This window comes from Thunnus albacares, chromosome 11, assembly GCF_914725855.1.
Source record: "Thunnus albacares chromosome 11, fThuAlb1.1, whole genome shotgun sequence".
Classification (NCBI taxonomy): Eukaryota; Metazoa; Chordata; class Actinopteri; order Scombriformes; family Scombridae; genus Thunnus; species Thunnus albacares.
This window is the reverse complement of record NC_058116.1, coordinates 7,464,186-7,487,171: the sequence shown is the minus strand read 5'-3', so window position 1 is coordinate 7,487,171 and position 22,986 is coordinate 7,464,186. Positions and strand designations below refer to the sequence as shown.

The window sequence follows — 22,986 nt, the reverse complement described above, 5'->3', positions numbered from 1 at the left end:
AATTAGATGATTTATTTCTTAAAAAGTAATCATATTATTCAACAGCAAAAGCAATTTGTTACATTGAGTGTTACTTTACTTTTGTTACTCAGTTGTCAGCTCCATCAAGGTGCCTTTTAACTTCAAAGCCTCCACACCCATGTGTTACATCTTCTGTATTTAACGTGTGGCAAAAAAAGGAGATGTTGTGGTTTAACAAGCAGCCAGTCTACAGTTTGGAGGTATTTACTGACCAAAAACTGCTAGCTTGCTAACTGCTAACACTGGCCCCAGTGACTGCATGAATTCTCGTCCACTCAATGCGGCTATATTGTTCTAAGCTGTATTGTATTGTTCACACCTGCCAACTCTGAACTAAACCAGTGACTCCTGAATGTAGCCTTATCAGTGACTAATGCTGGCAAACCTGGTAAAAAGACACAACATGCAAAGAAGACAACTCTGGAGCTACCTTGAGTCACATTTCTACTCCTTTGGTAGGGGTTAATTGCGTCCCTGCACCTCCAGCCTCCACATTGAGCTAGCACGAACTGACCGGGCTGTCCACTGAACACAGCGAGACCAAACTGACATCAGCCCTCCATCACACTACTGGTAAGACAGCAAACAAGTCAAACCCCAAACTTTCAAAGTAATGGAGCATTACAGGGATTCATAACTAATGTAATATCTGAATCTCAAATTGCAGAGCTTTACGCTACTCGTTACTGAAAAAGGAATTACATTACTTGAATGTGTGAGTTACTGCCTAACACTGGGCAGCACACGTATAAAGTATTCCTGTGTCTTCACAATCGCTATGACAAAGTGCCAAATAAAGAAACAACAACTGGTGAAAGAAAGTAAGAGTCATTTATTATTATTATTTTAATGAAGAAAAGAGCTTGATCATATGCAAGTTGATAGTAAATTAAGTGAGAAAAGTATACTGTACCTTTTTCAACATCCTCACTGTCATAAAACACAAACTGTTTAAAAAGATGGCAGAACTGTGATGTTGTTTAACCTATCACTAAGTCCCACAGTGGGCATCAGACTGTGCCATCATAAATCTACAGGGCCTCGTGACGGGTAACACCATATTCTATCCCTGACCTATCTTACCTTTAAAGGGGACATGCAGTATAATGCACATTTCAAGGTCTATATTTTTATTCTGGGGCTCTACTGGAATATCTTTCCGTGATTTACAGTTCAAAAAATCTCAAAATCTTCTTTTTTATCTCGTACTTACCCTTTATGCAGCCCCTCAGCTTCTGTCTCTTTTAGGCTCCTCCTGCCGATGAACCCACTCTGTGTTGATAGGTTAGCTTCTGGTAGCTGCATCATGGCTGACTTCTGGCCAGTCAGGAGGTTATGTCAACAAACTAAGAAACAATCTATAGATGCAGGATTTGACTGTTTTTTCTTGTTCTTTACTCAAATTGTCAATTTCTCAAATATGTCCGTACATGTTTGAGCCGAAATCCAATCCGAAGTATGTAAGTGGACAATGCGAACAACACAGGGAAAAACCTTAGCAACAATCTTAGCAACCAAGGATACGGAACAGACAGTCATTTATGGGCATGCGTGATGATCTGATGTCAGCTTGTCGGCAATGTTTAGCATAGATATCTGACATTATAACAGTATATAAATAACAGGAAATCACAAAAAGCAGATAGCTGAAAAGGGAGAAAACTGAGGTTTTGGTTGCTGTTGCTCTAGCTCAGAGGCAGCTAGTCTGGGAGTACCTGGAGTCTAGCTCATTAAAAACAAGTTAACAGATCATAAACCTAGGAGTAATCATGACTTACTTTTCAGGATCATATCAATGGCATCACCATGGTGGATAGTTTTGTAAAGGAACTGATGAGGAAGAAACACCATTTTTAAGGCAAGACAGCTTACACTGTTACTGTAACAGTGTGTAGAGTCACTTTATGTGTACTGATAAAGACCAATCAAATCCTGTACTGATATATATTATGTAAGTGAAGCTTTGCCTGTATACACGTAGTCATGCTAACGTTACTTGTGTGAGGGGGGGGGGGGGGGGGGGGCTTTCTGTGCTTTTAACATGTGCAGCTCTTTGATGGTTTGGGACGAATAAAGCTCATTTCTCACTACCTGTAGAGCTAAGTTCATGCAGTCTGTTTGTTTGTTGTAAATGGGAAACGCATTGAAAGACTCTCATTGTTCTCCTTGTTAGTGCACAAAGTCATAGAGCTCAAGATATATATGAATGTTCAGTTATTATAAATAAATAATAATTGTATATTTTGTAATAAATCAGTTACCAAATAAAGGCTGCTAAAAGGGATGACATAGCAACCTGAGCATAATCAGGGGCCCCCTAAATTAATTCCATCAGTACAACATTATTTGTAGACATTACATACTCGTAATTGTGTTGCAGGCACTGGAAAACTGCTTCACTGGGCCACCAAAGACTGAGCATCTGTACTATATCTGTAAATCTGCCATCCCTCTGTCAGGGTCTTCTTTCTACATTTGTCACATGGGAAGACTGGTAATAACAGTAAGTCTCTATCTCAACCATTGCCACCAGCCATTTTAAACAAACACTCACAATTGATCATAATTTGTATTTCAGAAGATACATAACAAACATTTAACTTGTGGCGAGACAAGAAGCTCATCTACTGCTGATAATCTTAATCCATCGTTCTACCATGAATTTGGTGTACTGTAAGATCATCCAGAAGCCAATTTACAGTGGAATTTTCCATATTTAAAGAAGGTGATAATTAAAGTTTTGTTTATTACTTGTTACAAAACTACAATAGCACAGGCTACTTTTTTGCTAAATGAAATGGTTCAGAAAACTCTTGTGGATCCCACATATTGGCTATTGTTCTATTTGCTAAACTCTGGAGGACAAAAGACTTCTAGCAAAACAAAATGCCCTACCTTTCCCATTGTGTGTCACAATTCAATTCTGGTGGGTGAGCATGGCTCTTTTATATACTCTTAGAATACAAACATTGTAATGTTAATCAGTGTTTTTGAATGTCAGCCTTTTTGAAAAGCTGGTACAGCTTTCAAATTACAAAAGATTTTTGTGTTTTTATATGTCAATAGGGTGAGAGACTTGATAAGAAATTGATTCTTTTGGTGTTAAAAAGGAAACATCAAGGCTGAAAATACAGTATATTCCCTCATAACGACACATATATGAGTATTTCACCAATCTTAATTACTATGTACAGTAAATATCTACATCATGATGGATACCCAGAACCTAGAAACAAGGAAATAAATTTTGCACACATAAAAAAAAGATACATGTTTGCACTAATGTGTAATAACATCATCATAACTGCATAATTTAGAAAATGTAATTTAACTTCTTCATATTAAGGCAAATAAAACAATTAGCAGTGTGACCAGATCATCGAGACGTTTGTAACAGTAACATTTGTTTAGAATCACTTGCATGACAAATGTAACAAAATGTTCCCTTGTACAATTTTTATGCTATATTTTTATTTTCTAAAACTACATGCAAGTTTTGTCACCTACTATATACATATTTTTTATATCTTTTTATGTATTGTATGATGATGTATTCCATATGTCTCACTTACTGACTTTCCATTTAGCAGGCAGGGAAGACACCGTGTGTCATGGAGGGCCAAGAGTGGTAGGTTGTTGATCTAAAAAACCTCTCTGGTTGAAGGTGCATTTATTGTAATGATGTGACCTGATGTACTATTAGAAATTAAGTAGTCTATTCTTTTATCTATTTTCTACGTCAACATATGACTCTGCTTTTTACGTTTGATACAAATGATGACCCAGGACTAACCCTCAACACTGCCATCAATAACTGAACAAATACACTCTAAAAATATTCAATATATCCAAAAGTGTATTAGTTACTATATAACTTTTAACATGGTTTTGCTCAACCTGAGTAGCACTGTAAGAGATTGGTAAAATTAAATGGGATGATGCTGCCATCTGATGGTGTGTAATGTAGTGATCCTTGTTTTGCTGGGTATAGGAGTTTAAGTTTTGATATTAATTAATTTTTTAGTGTATAGTTTTCCCATGTATGTCAATCTATTACCTTAATTATTGCCATTTCAGTTGCACTTTGTTGTGTGAGTTCATGGGTATTAAATAAGATTCTTTCAGAAAAAGTCAGTAAGAGGAAGAATTCAAGAGGAATTCATTTAAAAGAGAATCGCTAGATTTTATTTAAAATCTTGCTTTTATACACTGGCGCTCTAATAGCAGGAATCCATGATACGCCTCATGCTCATGAACCTCATGCCACTCAGGCCCAGCTCCCTGAAGCTCCTGTACTCGCCGGGCCTCAGGTAGATCATCTTGCCTCTGAAGTGGGGCTGCTCGAACATCAGCCAGTGGCCGTCCATCACGTGGCAGGACTGGCATTCATTCATACGATAGCGGTCCATCATGTTGTCACAGTCCTCCATCAGCTCATGCATCTGACCACTGAAGTTCTCCCTCTCATAGATCCTCATCCTGAACTGGCCTCTGTGCTGTAAATTGAAACGAGAGAACATGAGTCACTGAAATCCTCCTTCAAATATCATATTAATTTGTTTTCACTGGCTTCAATGTTGTTTTCCATATAGTAAAGGAATCGTTACAAATGAAAAGGAAATAATTATTTACGCTACCATGGGGATCATGCGGCAAGACCTGATGCAGTCGCTCATGCCCATACGCTGGTAGTCAGAATACTCTCCCCTCCTAACAAAGAACTGGTTTCCCATGTAGTTAGTGCGGTCGTAGACCATGAAGCAGCCGCTCTCCACCCTGCAGGAGTGGCACCTGCTCAGGTAGGAGGACATATCGGCACAGTCACTGCTGGTCTCATAGGAACGACCCTGGAAGTTCCTGTCCTCGTAGAAGATGATCTGAAAAACACAAAATCATAATGATGTATTAGATTTAACAAAGAACGACTTTTGCATTTTTTATTATTATTTTTTTACCACATGGGCATCAAATCACAGTAAAAATGTTAGAACTGAAAGATAAAAGCTGTAGACACCTTGCCCATGGTCATGGCTACAGTTGGCTGATTGTATTAGCTCAAAGGGACTGCACAATTATCTCGGTGTCCTCCTGTTGCTTTTATACGTGACCTTGCACTCAAAGGATGCATCACCCCTTTGTTCAAATTCCTGACAGAGCAACATGGAGCAGAGGCCCCTGTGTACAGTTCAATTCAAAGTGACCTTCAACAGATCGTGATTTGCGGTGGTTGCATTTGTGAGGAGAGGCCCGCTTTGTATTGTCTTTGCAGTTGAATAACAAAGAACGTGTTGTCCACAAACAAACCTTTGAACCATTTGAAGGGCTTATTAAATATATTATCTCAAATCTAATGTTTTTATAGCTAAAACAATAAACCAGATGGATTTTTTTAACAGAAAAAAGTGAAAGTTGTATATCAGCAACTTTTACTAAAATTGTATGTTCTGAACAATTCTGGACTGATAGTAGTGAACAAATACACATCTTGCTGAAGCAGAATAAACTAAGTTAACTGTATGAGCCTAAAAACTGTGTTATATCAGGCATGGTGATTGTATGAAATTAAATGAATGTACACCATTACATTAATAAAAGAATACTGAACAAAGGCGGAAAGTTATCTTATATTTCAGTGGTCACATATACTTACATTGAGCTCAAACTGATCTATATACAATTAATTTACACATGATTGTATCTACAGAAGAAGCCTGTGCCACAGTACAGTGCAGCAGATGAAGACACCTCCAGCCTGGACAACAGACCCTCTACTGTTCATGTCCACTCTGTCACAGTCTTTGAAAGAAATGTAGAGATACACAAAAGTTTTGACATCCACAGAAATCACAAACGTTTATATTTTATTCATGTACTTGTTACCTGAGCAGATCTGGCTGTGATTCCTCTCTTCTTTTTCTCAGTATTAATGTGAAAAGTTAACCCCATATTACACATCTAATTGTTTGAATGTAATACACAGTAACAACATTAAAACCAATGTAATACAAGGCCAGTAGACTTGTCATTATGGATTATTACCTTTCTGGTTGATGTGGACACTTGGTAACACAAACAGCATTAGATTAGTTAATTGATTAGTAAACTGTTGCAAATAATTTATATTTAGGTTCTCCGCAACCATGTTTACACAAAACAGTACTCATAAGTTCTACATGTCACAATCAACATTTATGTGTAGGTAGTGTATAATATAAAGGAAAAAACACCACATTGGAATTGTGTAGAATAAAACTTTATTTTACAAAAGGAGCATGTGAAGGATTACACTAATATCCAGCAGCCACAGTCCAACCCCTGGATGCTTCTGTCTGAAACTACTGAAGAAGCTGATGCTCCCATCAAGACACCAACACAGGCACCATCATACTGTCTCTCCTGGCTGGGCAGACTGAGAGGATGATATTCATCTAAGGAACAGTTGCTGAATGTCTTGCAGCTTCTGCTTCAGTCCTGCATCAAGCTTTACTCTCTTCAGGCGTCCCATGTTGCTGCTGTGGTCTTCATCACTCACTGTGATGCAGCTTGGTCCCTTGCCACAGACTGTGGGTCTGTCTGGACAGAAGTGTAACATGAGATGTTTCAAAGTTTGAATATTACACATTACATATTCCATGTAGAAAGGATAGTAACTGTTCAGGAGTAAATATATTCTAAAATGGAGTGAGTCTTGAGTATCAACAGTAATTGTCAAATTGCAGTCACCAGCACCATTTAAGAACTTTGTATTTTTTAGGAAGCTATAGTAATCTGATGGTTTGTATAACATTGATGGATGTGAATTGAGGGTAAACTGCTGGACATAAAAAAACATAACATTACTGAGACAAAAAGGAAGACATGTATGAGTTACTAACAAGCAGTTACTAACAGCAAACTGATAGCTGATTGCTAAATAAAGCAACAGGGATTAGCTAACACTAAATCTTAGCCAGTTAGCTTGAGCATGTTACAGGTTCAGAATGAAGCTCTCGGTCCAAACTGGTGCAACATATTTATTCACAGTTGTTACCTGTGCAACATCTATTTCAGCACGTTATTCATATCATCATTTGTGAACTTAACTGTAATAACTTACACTTACAGCCCTTGTAACCCTTGCTACAAATACCTACATGTGTAAGCTGCAGAACACACTTTCATTGATGCAGGTTAAAACTGTTAAATGTTAAAACTCATTGCTCCAACTCACGAATTAAAGTGATTAGTGAATAAGCTACTGAGCAGACTCCACAGCAATGCACTTCTAGAGTATTCTATTGTCATTCCCAAATGTGCTAATGCTAATAATAATAATAATAATAATAATAATAACAAAATGTGGTGAGAAGTCACTGAATACTGATGTGTAGGTTTCGTAAATATTGCCTTCATGTTAAACCCGAATTCATGTGAGATGTACACCACCACGTCCACATGATGTTCTTCATGGGGTAGAATCATAGACTGTATATAAAGATGAACATAGCAAGGTGTGACGTCACCCGGTGGTTTGCATCGGAGCCAGTTTGAAGCCCACAGTTGCTACTTATGGAGCCAGGACCTTCCACATAAGGAGTGTGGGGTGTTTCCTTTCATGCTCTGGGAACATGCCTCGCTGCCTTGGACTGAAGCTATTGCTAACTTACGGGGAACACAGAGTGGTGCAGACTTGTGCTAACATTAGCTAACTGATACGGCAGATATTGTTATCAAGTAACAATAAACTTATTGAAATACTGTGACAATAGTCTGACTCTGTGCAAGTCCCGGAGCTGGGAAGAAAACTATCAATCACAGCTGTCAATCAACAGCCACATGGCAGACATCAAAGCTACTATCCATCTTTATATCTTATTAATGGAGCAATCATTTCCAAAATGACCACCAGCACACTTATTAGAGGGCCCGAATTTAGAGATTGAGAGCATAATGACTTGTTAAAAAAATGTATTGACTTAATATTTCATGAGAGAAGTTGACGCTATTTGAATGGGAGTCTATTGGAGCAAGCATTTGCACTTGAAAAGACTTCTGCATTGGCTTCAGTTTCAAGCCATGGTTGTTGTCGCTGGGGTAGAATGTGCACACCATCTGTGTGTTTTGCCTTTAACAATTGAATCAGCTGTTGAATACCTCATAACAAAGAAAACTGTGCCCTGACTCATTTATTCCTCCCTGAATAATACTGCTGCAAGTGTATTAGAGAGTTAAAGCTGTGATTCACTAAATGTGTTTCATTATTTTAAAACAGTACAATATGTTGTATTTTATGTGAACAAGAAACTACTCATCTCTAGTCTAATTGTCTCTACATTCACAGCTACACTTTCACATTTATTTTTAAAATTGGCAATAAGCCAGAGGAAATAAGGCAGACTGAGTCAATGGTTTCTTTTAAATCTAAGCCCAAAATGTACTTTTATTGCACCACCTGCCATAATTTTACTTGATTCTAGTTTTATTCTGTTTTTTTGTGGGTTTTTACTATTTTTATCTACTGTCAGGCTGGCTTTTTTTATGTTGTTCGTTTAGCACTTTTATTCTTTTATTGCTATGTGTTTTTATTTGATTCTATATTTTTTCATAAGTGCTATATAAGTTATTTATATATATTATTTATATACTTCTTCTTCTTATTATTATTAATAATTATACAAGTAGAGCTACCACACTTTTTTCATCTACAACTAAAACTTTAATAACTTTTTGAATGCATTTTGGTAACTATACATTTACTTTAATCTACAGAAGAGGGATAAAGACAATTTCCTCATTACATCAACTGATAAACCTTTACATATTATTAATATCTCTGAATCATGTGAATACTGTTTATCAAATGAAAACCATGTAAAATGAAGATAATTTGTGAGCCTGTTCCTCTTAGGTACATCTGAACCAATCAATAAGCAACAACAGTTGTCTAGATTACATCTCTATTATGCATTCAGATTACACAATATACAATCACAATTCAATCAAATTAATAGTTTACCATGATAAAAAACTGTATACCATGTTGAATATGAAAAAGGTTTTATTTCTGAGGTTTGACTTCTCTTCTTAACAGGATTCATTGATGTGTCTGATAGAGCTGAATCTCATTCCATTGTATCCCATCTCCCTGAAGCTCCTGTACTCTCCGGGCCTCAGGTACATCATCTTGCCTTTGTAGTTTGGCTGCTCATACATCAGCCAGTGGCCATCCATCACGTTGCAGGACTGGCAGTCGGACATGCGGTAGCGGTCCTGGATGTTGTCACAGTCATCAACCAGCTCCTGCATCTGACCTCCAAAGTTCTCCATCTCGTAGAGCCTTATTCTGTAGGATCCTTTGTGCTGTTTAGAGACAATGTAAATATAAACGTGTCATTTTGATAGGCTCTGTGACTGTAACATGACATTTAGCACCTCTGAGCATATTAGAGATATGAAATATGTAGAACTTTATATTTTTTAATATCTGAGTGTCACAAGAAGTCATACCATGGGGATCATACGGCAAGATCTGATGCAGTCACCGAAACCCATCATACGCTGGTAGTCAGAATACTCTCCTCTCCTCAGGAAGTATTGCTGACCCATGAAGTTGGGACGGTCGTAGATCATGAAGCAGCCGCTCTCCACCTTGCAGGAATGGCACCTGCTCAGATGGGAGGACATATCAGCACAGTCGCTGCCGGTCTCATAGGAGCGACCCTGGAAGTTCTTGTCCTCGTAGAAGATGATCTAGAAACCAACAGAGCAGTCTTATTTCAACATCATTCATGATGATGGATGATTACCAATCTCAATGTAAATCATCATTATCATTATCGATTTATCATCTTAGTGTTGTACTAGTGCCAAAAGAATGCATATATGTACTTAAATTTTGCACAATATAGCAAATAAATATAATGAAGCAATGAGCAAGAACTTAATGAGTGCAAAGATCATAAAAGAAACAACAAGAATCCAATGAAAATGTAGCAAATACAATGAAGACAAAATATCTATAATTCCTACCTTGCCGTGCATGGTGGCTGATACATAGAGTGATGCTATAGCAATCCTATCCTGGATTTAAGCCTATTTTATACCTAACGTGACATCCAAACAATCAGTGGCACCATTGTATGAAAGCCATGAGTCAGCAGCATGCAAGGTTAGTCCCTCTGTTTGTGAATGCTGATGGGAAAGTTATTATGCATCCTCTCACAGGCTCTATCGTTCTAGATCAAATGGCCTCTGTATGTACCATTTACACTTCTGATAACTTTAAATATTATCAAAATTATTTGACTCAGGTCACCATAACCATATATTAGCTCATTTCTAATATAAGGGTGCTTCAGTTATTTAAAGGAGTGGATTAACTATGTGCAGGGTGAAGCAACTACCTGTTTCAGTTACAGCATGCTTGAGTATTTGATATATCATATATTATCTACTTGTTGTATATGTATTCTTATTTGCTCACACCTAAAATGTACATGAGGCAATCAGCTGTGTGCATAAGTACAATATGTAAGTTGGCTAGTTATAGTCAACCTTATTTGATGGTTGGAGTTAGTCTACATTTGCAATGCAATTCTACATACTTTTTACATTACATTGTGTATTTCTTTGTGTGCAGCATATGGGGTATAATAATTCAGAGAGAAAAGACTGGAGCACACTGACTGATTTGCAGCATTTAATAGTTTCAACACTACTGTGTTTTCATCAGAGTAAAAGAGGCATATACTGTATAGATATAGAGACATGTATAGTCAACCTATGATAGGTGTACATTTGTCATTGGGTAGAAGGTGGAACAAGAATTTAAACAAATAAATAAACTAATAAATTAGTGGATTCAAGGGCAGGAATTGCTAGAGGCAATGTCCAGGTGCCACACCTTTACAATAAAACAAGAATATACAATATCTTTGAGTTACATGAAATCAAACACAAAAGGTGCATGTACTGCAGCAAACACATACCATGAATTACAGGAAGCATGACAAATTCAGCTCTTCATTAAGGCCAAAGGGCTCAGCTGTGTTGAGAGTATGAGTCCAATATGCCTGTCTGCAAAGCAGACACAAGTTGAATACATCAACACATCTATAGCAAGAGAGTGAGGGTATAATAGTTTTCCATGGAGAATGAAACATCAATACAAAAAAGCAGATACAGTAAATGGTAGACTTTCTATCTAAATGTATTGTTTTTACCTTTTTATATAGCTTTGGAAACACATACTTGTTTATGCATCTTAACTCTATGAGACATGTTATTTGTATTGTATTTATTGTGTTTTATGGTGACCTCTTGGCCAGGTCTGTCTGGAAAAATAAATCTTAAGACTTTATAAAGTGTGTGCCTGGTTAAATAAAGGAAAAAAATAGTGAGGTCCAGAGTTGACAGCTACTGCTTTAGATAAGATCGTAAATCTCTTCAAGACATGGTGGCATATAAGTATCTTATTTTATTTATCTATTTGTGAGGATAACGCAAATTAATCTACATTTCTGTAAATATGCCAGTGTTAGCCAGAAAGATAATTTTCAACTGCAGTCCTTTGGCAGGATGTCCTGAAACCAGTGTGAATCTCACAAATGTCATGCATTATTTGCATAAGTTGTAATTGTATTTCATACAACAGCTACATTTGTGTAAACAAATATATATATTGGCCACAGTGGTAAAATATATCAGATTTGTAACCTGCTGAAGTACTTGTGGTGTATTATGTTTCGTGTAATTTGCTGTTGCAGCATGTACGTATGCTAAGGTTCTTTTTAAAAATGGAGTATTTAATAGATGTGTTCACTCTTCAATGTTTATGTGACAATATATGTTTGTACAGTGTGTTGTGCCTGTGATGTCATTATATGACTATATGAAGGAAAAGTGAAAAGAAAATGAAAGATTTCTTTTGTTGTGAACTTATTTGGTCACCTCCTGGAATCTCACTGTGGTATATTCTGACCATGTAATCCTCTTTGTTCAGTCAGTGTATTGCACAAAACCACTGGTCATATAAAATTGACAGAAAACAGAAAAAAGCCACAAGTGGAATTTTTTCATTATCTTTCATTTTTTATTTCAAAATGAAAATGTCTAGCACATGTCGGTGATACGCTTCATGCTCATGAACTTAGTGCCACTCATGCCCATGTCCCTGAAGCTCCTGTACTCGCCGGGCTTCACGTACATCATCTTGCCTCTGTAGTGGGGCTGCTCGTACATCAGCCAGTGGCCTTCCATCACGTGGCAGGACAGGCACTCACTCATGCGGTAGCGGTCCATGATATTGTCACAGTCATCCATCAGCTCCTGCATCTGACCACTGAAGTTCTCCCTCTCGTAGATCCTCATCCTGAACTGGCCTCTGTGCTGTTTGGAGAGAATAAAAAATAATGAATGTCTTAATTTCTAATGTTGTGGAGATTGCACCTTTGTAAAACTACTATGACATGCTGCTTTATACTTACCATGGGGATCATACGGCAAGACCTGATTCCACTGCTCATTCCCATCATGCTCATGTAGTCAGAGTACTCTCCCCTCCTCATGAAATACTGGTTTCCCATGTAGTTGGGGCGCTCGTAGACCATGAAGCAGCCGCTCTCCACCCTGCAGGAGTGGCACCTGCTCAGGTAGGAGGACATATCAGCACAGTCACTCATGCACTCATAGGAGCGCCCCTGGAAGTTCTTGTCCTCGTAGAAGATGATCTAAAAAAACATTGGACATATTAGCATAGAAGAATGGACACAATTTGATCAAGCAAGTCATATTCATGATATTTATAATTTGTTTTAAAAAATATTCTGAATCTTACCTTGCCCATGGTCATGTCAGTAGTGGTCATACTTAGAGGGAAGCTGTTTCTGTTGGTACTGCTACCGCTGCTGTGCTGTCCTGTTTGGTTTAACCCTTGCTTTTATACCTGACCTAACCCTACAGAGTCAGTGGGCCCCCATTGTGTAAACCCCTGACCCAGCAACATGGTATAGAGCGCTGTAGAGGCTTGTTTTACTCTGTCGTATAGTCACATAATAACAATAATAATAGGTTTGGTACTTCATTGTGCACCACAATTTACAGCTGGAGTTTAAATTGTTCAGTGCAAATCATCACTGTGAATCTAAAGTGGATTTTATTTATGAATAAAGAAATGTATTTAAACAAGAGTTCAAAAATGGAGGAGCATTTAGCAATGATTCAATAAATACTATTTCATTTTTCAAACTCATTTGGAGTAAAAAAAAAATGTTTCAAATAATTTTATATTACTAATACAAATACACTTGGATATTTTGTGTTGGAAAATGGGTTAGTGGTGTTTATTTTAGTTTTAACACTGACTGCATGATTCCAATATTACTAGACATACTGGCTATACACCTACAACCTTTTACTACTTCTTAGTGTGTTTATCAGTATTGAAACTCAGTTCTGTTGTGTCCTGTATTTGCTTGTATTTTCTGTATTTGCATTGCTTTTTTTATGCCACGTACATGTTGCAAAATTGGTGAATGTGTTTCTCAATTTGCTTTATTTATTTGCTCAGTTTTTTCTCAATGTGATATATATGTAGTCAAAGTGGTGACAAGATCTCAGTCTGAAAAAGGCTGTTTTAGCTCCTGTTTTCTTGATGAGCCCACTCTGGTTAATTTCCCAAAGCAGCTCCTTGGCAGACTTCCATCGGCTCCTGAGGCTACGTAGTAGAAGGACTTCGACTTTCAGGGAGCATTTTAACCTGCGTTCACCTCATGTTTTGGAACTTTGATTATGTTTAACATAGACATTCAAAATTCTTACAGTTTGCAAATGACAGAAAATTACAAAAAGCATGTTATGTCCCCTTAATGTAAGCTCTTCATTGCGATCTCCCATTGCAAGTGAACAAATCACGCAACATCACCTCCAACCCTTCTTACTCATCACTGTGGATGTGTCAACTCATCAACAAACATTATGTGAATTAGCAACCTGCACAATCTCAAAGATTTATGTGACGTTGTGCCAAGCAGCACTTTGTTTTGTTTGCATCTGTAATCCTTGAGGCCACGGGGACTAGAAAAGCAACAAGTCCTCCAAATTAAATGACCATACTCGTCATTTTTACAGAATGACGCATGAAAGTGTTACCAGAATGACCGGTTGGAGCGCAATATGCTGCTTTTCAAAATAGGAGTGTATTATGCTGCTTTCCAAAACCATTCTAAATCACTGTTAAAAAATAATGATGTCTTATGGTGTGACAATGCTGTGGGTCAGGCACAAAAAACACTTGGTTAGGGTTAGGGAAAGATCATGGTTTGGGTTAAAATGCTCACTTTTATCGTGGTTTGTACTTCCTTAAAGTCAGGCAACCTTTGTCATCATGGCAACAGTAAACACCACGACTATCGTTTTTAAAAAATGTCCTGACTTGTGGTCGGAAACAGGAAGCGACAGAGTTTATGATTTATGAGTTTTTTATAGTGTCATTTTTCTTGGGAGGATGGACTCTAGATAAGAGGGATCCCTCAAGGTACAATAAAGATCTTCTCCTTCACAGACATGTATCCACAGCAGGTGCTGCATAGCTTCTATGTGCACATTTTCTTGCCATTAGCCATCAGGCGAATGTTGCTTTCATTTGTATAATGTTGGAATTTTTCAACTTTCTACCCCTCCCTTTTGAAAAAGCCCCTCCCTTTTTTAGCGTCACTGCAGTCCCATGTTGCACAATGTTCAGTGCGTCTTAACCTTCAGATTGGATAAAAGGGTATGCATGTCTTAGAAGTGTGAATTGCTGTGGACATGTAATCATACAGTAATTGAACCCTACCATAATGTTCTTTGACATGTGTATAGGCTTTGTAATGAGCTTTTCTGACATTCTTTCCTCTTATTAATCACAGACCATATGCAAATTAATGACTATCTTAATTTTTTGACAAGTCCTCCAAATTAAACAACCAAATACATTGTTTGCACTCCAGAATGACACATAGGAGTATTTTCTAATCTGGAACCGCTATCGGCAGCAATTGACAAGACAACATCATTTGTCTGTGCTTTCTAAAACTGTTACAAATCACTGTTAAAAATAATTATGTTTTATGATGTGACAACGCTATGGTTAACGTCTGGTTAGGTTTTGGTGCAAAAACCATTTGATCTTGGTTTGGGTTAAAATGACCACTTTGTTAAGGTTAGAGAAAAATGTTCTTTCAAAAACTGTCCCGAGTCGTGTTGGAAATGTGACACTCGCGGCTGGATATGAGAAATGAATAGCGGTCTCCTGCCTGTGGCAAACTCCAAAGCTGGGTTATACCAGCTACCCAACCCACCACCTCCATATGAGGAAATTTGTCAATTTATATATACGTCATCTGAACTGCACTACCACTCGGGTTCATAATAACTATGGCTGCTAGATGGCATCTGTCACTCAAACATAACTATAGGTTGTTTTTGGGCAACTCACTTTCTTGGGAGGACAGTCTTTAATTTTCACAGTAAAAATATTGGCTCATGGATTTTTCAAATAAATGAAAATACATTTAATCAGAATCAGATTTATTGCCAAGTAAGTTTGCACATACAAGGAATTTGTCTAGGTGTTATTGTACATAACAATCAAAAAATAGAGGGTAAAAAAAAGTATCTATACAATTTGATAGTGTGAATATATAATTTCTTTTTACAATAACGAATAAGTAGAAATATATTCTATGAGAAGAGAGCTGTGACCGGGAATGTGTAAATGTTCATAGTGTAAACAGTATACTGTATGTAATGTGCAAGTGTAATAATACAAAGAATAAAGATAGTTGTATCAATGTAACATGCCATGTTAGATGTGATGAGTTCACAGATGTGCAATATAAGATGATAGATTTCACATTAATATAATGTGTAGTGTCTAAGTGGGGTAGGGTCCATGTCAGTAAGGGTCCCGGGCCTTGTTGATGAGGCCAGCTGCAGTTGGGAAGAAACTGTTCTTGTGGCATGAAGTTTTGGTCAAGATTGGTCAAGACTGCAGCCACTTGCCAGAGGGGAATGTTCGAAAAAGTGTATGCCGGGGTCGGCCATGATCGCTCCTGCTCACCTGAGTGTCCCGGAGGCGTGCAGATCCTTGAGGGACAGCAAGTTGCAGCCAATCGCCCTCTCAGCAGAGCGAATGATACGCTGCAGTCAGCCCTTGTCCTTGGCAGCTGTGTACCAGATAGTGATGGAGGAGGTGAGGATGGACTTGGTGATGGTGGTGTAACAGTGCACCATCATTGGCTTTGGCAAGTTGAATTTCTTCAGCTGCCGCAGGAAGTACATCCTCTGCTGTACCTTCTTGGTGAGTGAGCTTATGTTCAGCTCCCACTTGAGCTCCTGGCTGATTGTGGTTCCTAGGAAGCAGAAAGACTCCACAGTGTCGAATGTGGAGTCACACAGGCTGATAGGGGCAGGTGGGGCTGGGTTCTTTCGGAAGATCACAACCATCTCCACTGTCTTAAGAGCGTTGAGCACTAGGTTATTTTGGTTGCACCAGGACACCAGATGGCCAATCTCGCACCTGTAGGCAGTCTCATGCCCACCAGAGATGAGCCCAATGAGGGTGGTGTCGTCTGCAAACTTCAGGAGCTTGACTGACTGATGACTGGACGTGCAGCTGTTTGTATACAGGGAGAAGAGTAGATGGGAAAGGACACAGCCTTGAGGGGAACTGGTGCTGCTGGTCCAGGAGTCAGAGACATGTTTCCCCAGCTTCACATGCTGCTTCCTGTCAAACAGGAAGTGGGTGATCCTCCTGCAGGTAGAGTCAGGCACATGCAGCTGGGAGAGCTTATCGTGCAGCAGAGCTGGGATGATGGTGTTAAAGGCAGAGCTGAAATCTACAAATAGGATCCTGGTGTAGGTTCCTGCAGAGTCCAGGTGCTGGAGGATGAAGTGATGGGCAAAGTTTACTGTATTGTCCACAGTTTTAAGGTGGGACAATACAAGGTGCTCAAAAGACTTAATTACTACAGAAGTCAGGGTGATGGGTCTGTAGTCACTGGGTCCTGTGGTTCTTGGTTTTTTGGAGATGGGGATGATGGTGGAGGTCTTGAAGCAGGTTGGTACGTGGCATATCTCCAGTGAGGTGTTGAAAAATGTCTGTGAGAGAAGGCGTCTGGTCCAGTTGCTTTGCAGGGGTTCTGTCTCTTGAACAGGATGTTAATGTCCCTCTCCAGGGTGGAGAGAGTCATCATTGTGGTAGGGGAGGAGGAGGTCTCAGTGGTGGGCAGTTGTGGAGAGGCCCAGGCCCCTGCTGAGGTGGGGGAGGAGGAGCTGGTGGTTTGGAGCTGGTGAATGGAGTTTAGCTGTAAACCAGGATTGGTCGTTGTTATAACTAACCCTGGTGTGTGATGGTACACAGCTGTCCTCACAGAAGCTGATGTATGATCTCACAGCCTTAGTGTACTTATCCAGACTGTTGGTAGCACTCCTGAAAACATCCCAGTCAGTACAGTCCAAACACACGTGAATATCCTCCATGGCTTCACTGGTCCACTTCTTAGATGTCCTCACAACAGTTTTAGAGAGTTTCAATTTCTGCCTGTATGCAGGAATCAGGTGGACTATGATGTGGTCAGAGTGTCCCAGTGCAGCATGGGGAACGGTGTGATATGCACTGTTGATTGTAGTGATCTAAAGTGTTTCCTCTCTGGTCAGGCATTTAATCAGCTGGTGGTATTTAAGATTTTGCATTTTCTTGTTTTCACTGTTGTAATTAAAACACAAAGAACAGTGACCCCAAGACTGAAGTAAGCCCCTACTGCATAGAGTTGCTAAGTGTTAATGTTAATAATGTTAATAATACACTGATGACACAGTGGTCTTTGGTAGCTGTGGCTGTTAAGGATGAGTGAGTACACCATTATCTGTATCTGTTTGACCAACAAAATTATCTATATCTGGGACTTAAACTGGAAGTGGTTGTAGTTTAACCGGAAATTGGTGTTTTAAACCTGAAATGGATATGGGTTGATCAGAAGTTGGCTGTGATGATGGCAAGATTGTGTTGTGTGGCGCAACAGCGGTGAACTTTGTATAGGTTCTGTGTAGGGAAGGAGCTCTGTGTTTGGCTACCTAGCCTATCACGAGTATGGATACTGACACATTTTACTTGGATGATACTCATGCTCATAAAAAGTTATCTGTACTGGATACTTGTTTCATCCGAGTATTTGGCTCAGCCCTAGTAGTTGTATTTTATTCCTTTAGAATATAAACTGACAAATGACCGGCAAGACAAGGCGTAATAAGTCATGTTTAATGTCTAAACTTTTTCAATGTTGCGTAAACAACAACCATTAGCTAGCATAACTGGCTATCGTTGGCAACACCATGGGTTGACCACAAATGCTCCTCTGCATTAGCACTGATGTCCAAAGCACCACCTACGTTTCATAAGGTTGACATTCACTTAACAAGAGTACATGAGAGGGTGTGCTTTACTACAGTAATGCTTACAGAACTTGGTGCAAGTGCCTCATTCCTGACCACATCACTGTTGGCACAACAGTGACGATAAAGCACAACCTCAAGTGTGATATTGCAATTATACAACAGTTACCAACAAAATAAAAGATATAAACAAAATGTATTCATATTGTGGGGCAATTTGCTCTAAAAAATAAAAAAACCCTTTTTGCTAGTGATATCTCTGGTTCCATGGAAATACATGGGGTGTGACTAATATCTGGAAACAATCAGTTACGTCTGTAGACTCCTATGTAATGAAACCTAGTTTACTACTCCAGCAAGTAGGCTGACCCTTAGTAACAACCTAGCAACAGAGACAATTTCTAGTCCCTGTTGAGTCAGCCAGCCAACTTGAGCTAGTGCTTTCTAGAGATTGTGGGATTTCCCAAACTGAATAAATACCACACATATAAACACAAAACTGCTTTGCTAGCTCAGTCTTTTTGTAACCAAGATATCTGCTGAAAAATAAACTTTTTCTATTGACAGATTTAGCCACTACGTCTGCGAACTTCACAGACATTTTTAAGCTAGTAGTGCCGTGTCACTCAAAGGCACAGCTGATGGAGGATGCCAGAGTGGAAACTGAGATATGCTCTCAACTGAGGGGAAACTGGTTAAGTCTTGTTGTGTACGGAGGTACCGGGTAACAATAAAGTGGTGAGAAGGGTTCAGGTTTTTCAGTGTGTGTGAATGTGTGCGTGTGTAACTCGTCCCACAGTCTCAGAGTTCAATCCACTCTGTAAAGGATCTGTTTTGTTTTCCCCATAAAATCAAACCAGTTCAGTTCAATCCAGTTTCACAAACATAAAAGAAAGACAACTCAAAAGTCCACTCTGGGTTTTACCGCAGATCTCCCCACAAAACAAAACAAACCAACGACACTAGCAAAGCAACACTGTGAAGCATTCCCGGTAAAGACACAGAGAAAAGCTTGAAATACTTTAGCTGCCACTTAAGTAATAATGGCAGGAACTGGAATTTATCAGCAACAGTTGCAAACCACCACCAAAATATTATGGTTATTTTGCTTATTAATGAATGTGCTACGTATATTTTTGTATATTTGTATTGTAACTTAAGCATTACCACACCTATTATATTTGGTAACCAAGCTACTTTTTTCGTTTGCACAGTATGACAATTTATATTCCTCATGTGTGGAATATGTAATACAAATCTTTACTTGAATTTGAAAATTCAAAAGCCTTTTGATCTAATTTTTAAATGTTTGATTACACATCAGCCTGTAATGGTTGTGCATAGTTAATATGAATTCCTGTCAAGATCAATAGTAAGATAGGCCTTAGGTCTGTGGTTTTACAGTAAAATTTAGAGCCAAATATCTCATCAGATATAAAACATTTTAAGATGAATAACTGCTTGCTAGCACATGCTTACTGTCTAAAAATGTTAAAATTCGAATTTCATCCCCCATTATATACTGAGTATACTGCATAATCATTAAATGTGACAGCTGGACAAAAGTTAAAATAGTGCAGGAAATACTTTATTTAGTGGCATTTGATACATTCAGTGAACATTTAGCCAACATTTAGTTGCAAGAGTCCATGATACGCCTCATGCTCATGAACCTCATGCCACTCATGCCCATCTCCCTGAAGTTCCTGTACTCTCCGGGCTTCACATACATCATCTTGCCTCTGAAGTGGGGCTGCTCGAACAGCAGCCAATGGCCCTCCATCACGTGGCAGGACTGGCATTCATTCATGCGGTAGCGGTCCATGATGGAGTCACAGTCCTCCATCAGCTCCTGCATCTGACCACCGAAGTTCTCTCTCTCGTAAATCCTCATCCTGAAGGATCCTCTGTGCTGTAATATGAAAATCAGTTTATGTTAAGAGTTTACATCAGCCCAGGTCAGAAAGATGTCAGGTTTGTATTATATTAGAAGACAGTGAACCCTTTACACAATAAATCACAATGATGTTATGCTTACCATGGGGATCATACGGCAAGACCTGATGCAGTCTCTCATTCCCATCATGCTCATGTAGTCAGCGTACTCGCCCCTCCTCATGAAACACTGGTTTCCCATGAAGTTGGGGCGGTCATAGACCATGAAGCAGCCGCTCTCCACCCTGCAGGACTGGCACCTGCTCAGGTAGGAGGACATATCAGCACAGTCGCTTGTGCACTCATAAGAGCGACCCTGGAAGTTCCTCTCCTCGTAGAAGATGATCTGAAAAAAAAGTTAATCTTAATGATTAGGAAAAAGCAACAAGGTGAAAACATTGATCTTATTTTGTAGACAGTAATTCCTGCTTAATACAACATGATTTTTAAAAGTACCTTGCCCCTCATGCTCATGCCGATGTTGCTCATGTTGGCTGTAGATGTGTTGTCGCTCTTGCTCCTGAACTGCCTGCCTACCTGGTTTAACCCTTTCCTTTTATACCTCACTGAACGTAAAGAATCAGTGGCCCCCCTCAGAAAACCCCTTACTCAACAACTTACTATAGAGGCCTATAGTATACAGAGGTTATTTCCACATTTTCAGGGACTGGGTACCTCACAGTCTTTAGAAAGGCCTTTTCTCTCACTACAGAAAGCATTTTCAACAGGGCTTGTAAAATGTGAATAGGTTGGCCCATGTGACTCATAAGAACTGTGTATATGATCTGTACGGTGCAGCACTTTTCAGTATTTGGTTGTTTGATTTGAGATTTGGTATATTCAATATGTTACAAACATATATGCTTCAGAACTAGTGAGCATGTGCTATATGTATATCGACACACTAGATTCAGCTTTGTTCAACAAATGATTATTGCCTATTTAGCATTTACAAGCAGTATATAAACCTTTAATAAAAAGTTATAACACTATAATTTAATTGTAAGCAGAAAAAAATGTTTATTTAGTACAGTATTTGTCAGCAATTACAACTCCTTTATGAAGACATATTTTATGTTATTACAACTGTGTTTTACCATATTGTCATTCATTATCTGTTTATACACCAGCCACCACTTATGGGTACCCAAAGGATGAATTATAGCCATTGACAAATAGACAACACTTATAGCTGCTTACAACTACATTATAGTGTTATAAACCATTTATTTATTGTTTATGTACTACTTATAAATGCTACATAGGGGCTTAAAAGTGAAATGTTATCCATAAAAGGTTGAGGTGAAAAGGGATTTAGGTTCCCCACATAAAATATATTCTTGTTTGTTAATTCAGAGGCAGGAAAAAATATTTCAGCAATGTGTGTCAGTGTCTCGGAGAAAAACAAGCTTATAGAGAAGTTCTCTGATTGTGTATTACCAGGTTGATGAATGCTGATAATAATACAACAGAGATGCACCAAGTACAAAGTTACACATTTTATTTGACTTGATGCCATTACAGATGTAAAACTGCCCATGCAAAAGACATACATACATTATTGTGCATATTGTTTAAAATACACATAAATAAGCAATTTATTGTTTTGATTTGTTTTGTTGTTATATTTCATTCTGTTTTGTCAAGTCATTTGGATAAAACTATATGAGCCATAGAGCAGTCAGCTATAGCCACAGTGCGTGAGGAAGACAAACACCAGGCTAATATTTTAATTCCACTTCTCCATACTGTAATTATTATTTCTGTTTGTTCTGTACATATGGCATCTATTGGATATCTGCATCCAGGAAAAGCGATTCCTCCCCTGTTGCTCATCATGAGGTTTCTTCCTTTTTGTCCCCTCTCAGTGTTTTTTTTTTTTTTTTTTTTTTTTGGAGAGATATTCCTCATTGGAATTCAGGGTGTGAGGACAGGGTGTTGTTCACTGTCCAGACTGTGAAGTCCTTTTTGTGGGCTATATAAATGAAATTTACTTGACTTGACAATGGTGAAATGACCCCAAAAGCCCAACACAGTCCACCTTAAGAAAACACAAGCAAATTGAAACAACAAAAGCAAATTTATTATAAGCAATTTGACAATGCATGCTGGCCATGGAATCTAGAAATGCATTCCCAACACAAAATGCTACAAGACACACAAATACATAAAAAACACTGCACACACTGATTTTAATGTGGATGAAATAATATATATATTAGTCACCTTGTCCAAAACCAACCAATACCTATTAAAGGTAGTGCTCAAAATTGGGGCAATGTTTCTAACAAAAATTGGAATGTAATTGCATAAAGATTTTTCTGAGGGCGGATCGTAAATGTGCACACCAAATTTCATAGGCCTATTAATTATTAGAACTTTAATTCAAATTTAGAAAAGTGTTGTCCTCTGGGGTTGCATCAATAAACTCAGTAAATTTATTTGGCCTGATAGCTGTGCTGGAGAAAAGGATAGGAAGCATTCAGATTCATCTTTTGACTGACATAAATAATGTTACATGTTTGTGAGATGCAATTTTGAACTGATGATGGCACTAGAATAAAAGTCAAGGGGTCACCAAAATGATTAAACACATCCTTTAGGAACCATGAATGTGCC

The 22,986-nt window shown here is 38.4% G+C and overlaps 4 protein-coding genes across 4 annotated transcripts; all 4 read right to left on the bottom strand.

The window, feature by feature from the left end:
- Window positions 1–4,179: 4,179 nt before the first annotated feature.
- Window positions 4,180–5,131, bottom strand: LOC122992863 (gamma-crystallin M3-like). The gene is made up of 3 exons (XM_044366856.1): window positions 5,036–5,131; window positions 4,659–4,898; window positions 4,180–4,517 (listed from the first exon to the last, which is right to left on the bottom strand). Exons 1-3 carry the CDS (start codon window positions 5,048–5,050, stop codon window positions 4,239–4,241), a joined length of 534 nt encoding a protein of 177 aa, XP_044222791.1. The 5' UTR covers window positions 5,051–5,131; the 3' UTR covers window positions 4,180–4,238.
- Window positions 5,132–9,040: 3,909 nt separating this feature from the next.
- LOC122992864 (gamma-crystallin M3-like) lies at window positions 9,041–10,074 on the bottom strand. The gene is made up of 3 exons (XM_044366857.1): window positions 10,030–10,074; window positions 9,508–9,750; window positions 9,041–9,360 (listed from the first exon to the last, which is right to left on the bottom strand). Exons 1-3 carry the CDS (start codon window positions 10,039–10,041, stop codon window positions 9,085–9,087), a joined length of 531 nt encoding a protein of 176 aa, XP_044222792.1. The 5' UTR covers window positions 10,042–10,074; the 3' UTR covers window positions 9,041–9,084.
- Window positions 10,075–12,069: 1,995 nt separating this feature from the next.
- On the bottom strand, window positions 12,070–12,939 carry LOC122992007 (gamma-crystallin M3-like). The gene is made up of 3 exons (XM_044365527.1): window positions 12,836–12,939; window positions 12,486–12,728; window positions 12,070–12,387 (listed from the first exon to the last, which is right to left on the bottom strand). Exons 1-3 carry the CDS (start codon window positions 12,863–12,865, stop codon window positions 12,112–12,114), a joined length of 549 nt encoding a protein of 182 aa, XP_044221462.1. The 5' UTR covers window positions 12,866–12,939; the 3' UTR covers window positions 12,070–12,111.
- Window positions 12,940–19,998: 7,059 nt separating this feature from the next.
- LOC122992006 (gamma-crystallin M3-like) lies at window positions 19,999–20,896 on the bottom strand. Its single transcript, XM_044365526.1, has 3 exons — window positions 20,824–20,896; window positions 20,471–20,713; window positions 19,999–20,344 (listed from the first exon to the last, which is right to left on the bottom strand). Exons 1-3 carry the CDS (start codon window positions 20,854–20,856, stop codon window positions 20,066–20,068), a joined length of 555 nt encoding a protein of 184 aa, XP_044221461.1. The 5' UTR covers window positions 20,857–20,896; the 3' UTR covers window positions 19,999–20,065.
- Window positions 20,897–22,986: the final 2,090 nt, after the last annotated feature.